Raw genomic sequence first — 5,043 nt, forward strand, 5'->3', positions numbered from 1 at the left:
CCACATTTGTAATGGCCGGCAAATTTCGTTGCCATTTCATAGCCACCTTTGATGCTTTTAAACACCTTTAGGTATTTATTATACAGGGTTCGGCAACAGGGAAGTTTCACCAAAAATAAAAATAGTATATTGTATAACAAGTGTTGAAAATGGAAGATTTCACACAAGTTTTGCAAAATTGAGCCACGAGCCGTAGGCGAGTGGCTTAAGCAAACGAGTGTGAAATCGAATTTTCAACACGTGTTGTACACGATATTTTTCCGACGATCACAAAAATCGCAGAGTTAATATTTATTTTTTTAATTAAAGTTTATATTTTACGCTCTTCCACTTGCAAATAACGGTGCAAAAACACGTCAAGTTATCTCTGGGCAAATTAAAACTTAAAATATCATTCGGCAGAGCACCTAGCCGCGGACAAAATAATTATGCCGTTGCGCCGAAAGTTAGATACCGATAATGCCCGATCTGCGTCGACCTGTGTGCAATATAAAAACACACAGTTGGCGGCCAATCAGAGATCTCCAATTTGTCATTGCACACGGGTATGCGCTTCGGTCGTCTTCGCACTGAAATTGTTTGCAATTTGAAATTTTCACTACCAGAAAACTGTATGAAATGTGGCATATTTTATAGTGGTCGTCGGAAAATTAGTTTCTATAACAATCCAGCTTTGCAAACGTGTGCCCTTTCTGTCTTTTCGTTTTTTTTCGAATTTTAAGTTACAAGTACCGTGTAAAATGTGGCGACCGTGGTCTTGCGAAAATACTGATACTGACGTGGATATCGAAACTATCAGTGACGAAGAAAACCTTAACGCAGCATTCGAAGAGGTAAACGAAAATGTGAACATCGTAAACGACAATGTAAATGTCGTTAACGAAGATATGGACGCCGTTGATCAGCCGCAACCCAAAAAAAGGCGTCATCTTCACCCGGATGCTCAAGAAATTGTTGCAAATATCCACGAGGAATTAATTAAAATGAAATGCCCTCATCCAGTGAAAACAAGATGCACACTAACAAGAGTTCCTTATTACAACGGTGCAGAAAATTTTGCAAAAGAATGACTTTGAGAGAAAACGGTGCGACAAAAAAAGGTTTGTCAGAATCAGTGAGAATTTAGTTGTCGAAATTAAACAGATGATATACAAGATGTATACCGAGAACATCGTGCCAACAACTGCAACCCTCAAACAAAGACTAAAAGATAGCGGATACGACGTTGATTATAGTGATGAAACATTCAGAATATATTTAAGAAGTGTTGGGTTTCATTACAAAACATTAGATACGCGAATGGCAATTATGGAATCCTCACGCTTGAAAAAACTCTGGACTGAGTATATAAATCAAATCAGGAACTATCGCTCCGAAGACCGTGAAATAATTTTTTTGGATGAAACCTGGTACGACACGCATGATGTTGTTCGCAAAGACCTCACGGATGGAACCGTAGACTGTTGCTTAAAAACTCCTCCATCACGAGATAAACGTGTTATCATTTTGCATGCTGGTGGTAGCAATGGATGGGTGCAAAATAGTTTACTGCAATCAGCACGAAATATAAAGAATTGCTCTGCTGACTATCACGAGGACATGAATTATTCTTTGTTGGTTCGTACAACAATTACTTCCAAACATCCAACCAAACTCCGTGATTGTTATGGATACCGCAAAGTACCATTCCAAGCAAATTAACAAAAAATAAACCAAGCCACAAAGAAACAAGATATAATTAATTACCTGGACCGGAATAAGATTGAAAGACCAGAAAAAGCAAAAAAGGATCAATTACTTCGCATAGTTAAGGATTTAGATGTTTGGCCTAAATATAAAATGCATAAGATAGCCGAGGAAAACGGTCATAATGTTTTGAGATTGCCTCCATATTATTGTATACTGAATCCTACAGAAATGATATGGGCTGATCTTAAAAAAAAGGTTCGCCGGAATAACTGCTCACCTAGTTTGAGTAGAAGTGTCGTCGACACAATTAGAGCTAATTAAGTTAATAATATTGGCGCCGAAACTTGGAATAATTGTGTCAAACACGTGATTGACATCGAAAATTCATATCTTTCGTCAATTCCAATGGTTAACGATTTGATAATTAATTTAAATGACGAGAGTGATGAAGAAGTACTAGACGACGGTAGTGAAGAGGAATAATTGTTACTTGTAAGTATTGAAAATTGTTATTATTATTTTTGTATTATCCATTTGTCGTGAATAAAACTAATTAAAAATCGCTACAAAATTGTCTAGACAGTCTGTATGTCAGTATGTCCTAATAAACCATAATCAGTACAATTGTTTGAGTATTAACATTGACGTATGTACTACAATACATAATATGTACAATAATCCGAATGCACTAAATAAAAAGATTTCTCAGTTATTTCAAATTAAAATGTGCTTTCAAACAGTCGTAACATTTATTAAGTTCGGACCTGTACACTGGCCGTTTCCCCGGATTACAGCAGGCCTTTGATTTACAAGCGTCCCCATCATTTTAACAATGGTACAAATTATGGTGGGTGGATATAACCTTATTTCACTGGGAATTCTTTACCTATATGAGTTTTTTATTTGGGATTCAGGAATCGTACCATAATATACAGGAAATTAAAGAGGATATTTTTAGCATGCCTGATTATTTTCCCACCGGGGGATTGCGGTGGCTTTCCGGTAAGATAAATTTTTACAATGCTCTCGTAAATATTAATATTAATATTAATAACTCAGACTACCTAAGAACTAATTTATGACAATTTATATTTATGACAGGGTTCTTTTACAACGTCGAAACCACTGCTAATGTTTGCGGTAATCGTTATTGCAGGGCCATAATAACGAGTCTCAACTTGGAAAAGTATATATTGAAGAATCTGCAGAAAACACTGCAATTATTTTTTTGTTTTCTGATAAATTGTTCGATACTGTCAATGGGTCATCATTAAATCATCCGCCTGACAAAAAACTTCTGTGTGCTGTGTGCTTTGCATTTTCAATTACCTAATTTTTCTCAACATGTAACTCCTTCACTTTTAAACTGAATAATTTCATTGAACTCTAAGGGTGGGTTTCACCAACCGCAGTTAAATAACTTAACTGTCGAATAACGCTTTTTTTAAATAAATGTGACAGCTGTCGTTTCACCAACTTCAGTTAACGTTTATTAATCAAATAAAACCACAAATAAACTAACTGGGCAAAGTTGGTCGGTTAAATCAAAGTTAAATCAAATTCAATTTTTTGTGCAATGGATCCATTTTCTGTTTTCCAAATCTCAACTTGTATACAGGGTCTGTCAGAACTAGCGGACCAAAATGAAACGATGTATTCACAATCTTCTGGGAATAATTGGAAAAATGTTTAAAAAAATCCGTCTTTAATAGTGATCAGAAAATGAACAATTTAAACTAACCAATCGTGTTGCTGATGTTAAGTTACCTGAAAATTAGATTTTCCTGCTTTATTTGTAACTATGGATGCATCTTAAATATTTTTGCATTGTTGTTACACTGACGTAATTTTTTAGGTGACGTCTTCTCATAAAAATTGACAAGTTTATTTTGAGACCAACAGAATGAAATAATAAACTCAAACTTTAAAATTAACAGAATCCGAAAAACAAATTATTAAATAAATACAGAAATAACAAGAATGAATAAATTAGCGGTATAAATTTGAATAAATAGGTAAATAGTTTTTAAAGTGAATGTTCAAAATTTCTTCCTTCCACTTGAATGCACAGCGCAGCTTTTCTCAGTAGACTTGCCTTAGCATTACTGACCATTTCAGCTGTTATTGAAGCAAATGCTTCTTGAATGCGATTTCTTAACACGTTAATATTTTCAGGCATGTTTCGGTACACCAAATTCTTGACGTGTCCCCAAAGGAAAAAATCTATGGGCGTAAGGTCTGGCGATCTGGGGGGCCAACGTCTTGGGCCTCCGCGGCCTATCCATGCATTAGGAAATCTAACATCTAAATGGTTCCTAGTTACATTTGCAAAATGTGCTGGGCATCCATCATGTTGGAACGAAATATTATTAACGTCAACATTTCTTAATCTTTGTGTAGCAGCATGTCCAAATCATCAACTAAAAAATTTGTATAAATTTGGCCGTTGAGTCTGGCGGGAAATTCGTACGGGCCAACCTGAAAGAATGTGATGTTTTATAATTGCGTATAATTTGTTCTCAAAACAATTTACTATGGCGTTCCCAAAAATTCCAGCCCAAAGATTGACAGAAAATCTTTGCTGGGGATTACTTTGCCTGAAGACGTGCGGATTATCTCGCCCCCAAACATGAAAATTTCTTTGATTGAAAAATCCATCTTTTTGAAAGCAAGATTCGTCTTTAAACAATATGCTTTTGACGAAGTTCTTATTTGCTTCATGTTCCCGCAGAAGCCAAGTACAAAACTCCACTCTTAGAGGATAATCTTCCGGCGTAAGACATTGCACTTTAGTATAATGAAATGAGTGCATTCGTTCGTCTTTAAGAATACGTTGAACAGAAGAGGTGGACATTTGAAGATTTCTGGCCAAAATACTAATGCTTGTTTCAGGTTCCTCTTCAAAAATCTCAATAACCGCTTCCTCGTTGTCCACGGTTGTCGCAGTTCTTGGGGCACCTCCAACCTCCCTTCTGCATACTTTTAAATTACCAGATTCTCTTCCTCTCTGTACTAACCTTAAAATAACATTTCGGCTAGGCTGTTCCCTATTTGGAAAACGAAGTGCATATTGTTGGATAGTAGCTGTTGCACTGCGATTACACTCTCCATACAACAAGACCAAAATATTCTTCCGGGAAACATAATTAATTATTAAATAGAATGAAACCACAAATCAACGTTTGGAATGACTGTCTAATTGTCAGAAATACTTTGTTATGACATAACAGTCAATTATTTTTTGCAACAATTAAATAGGTTTCTATGGTTAAAAATATATGTTTTAAGGTAATTTTACATCTACAACACGATTGGTCAATTAAAACCGTTCTTATTTTAAAATCCAACAAGGAT

The 5,043-nt window shown here is 35.5% G+C and overlaps 1 protein-coding gene across 1 annotated transcript; it reads left to right on the plus strand.

Moving 5' to 3' along the window:
* Window positions 1-1,066: 1,066 nt before the first annotated feature.
* On the plus strand, window positions 1,067-2,172 carry LOC148169342 (uncharacterized protein C21orf140 homolog). The gene is made up of 4 exons (XM_088044158.1): window positions 1,067-1,085; window positions 1,127-1,680; window positions 1,726-1,969; window positions 2,012-2,172. Exons 1-4 carry the CDS (start codon window positions 1,067-1,069, stop codon window positions 2,170-2,172), a joined length of 978 nt encoding a protein of 325 aa, XP_087900284.1.
* Window positions 2,173-5,043: the final 2,871 nt, after the last annotated feature.

The sequence above is a fragment of the Gnatocerus cornutus genome, chromosome 8, assembly GCF_029298725.1.
Source record: "Gnatocerus cornutus isolate USDA-ARS CGAHR chromosome 8, icGnaCorn1.1, whole genome shotgun sequence".
NCBI lineage: Eukaryota > Metazoa > Arthropoda > Insecta > Coleoptera > Tenebrionidae > Gnatocerus > Gnatocerus cornutus.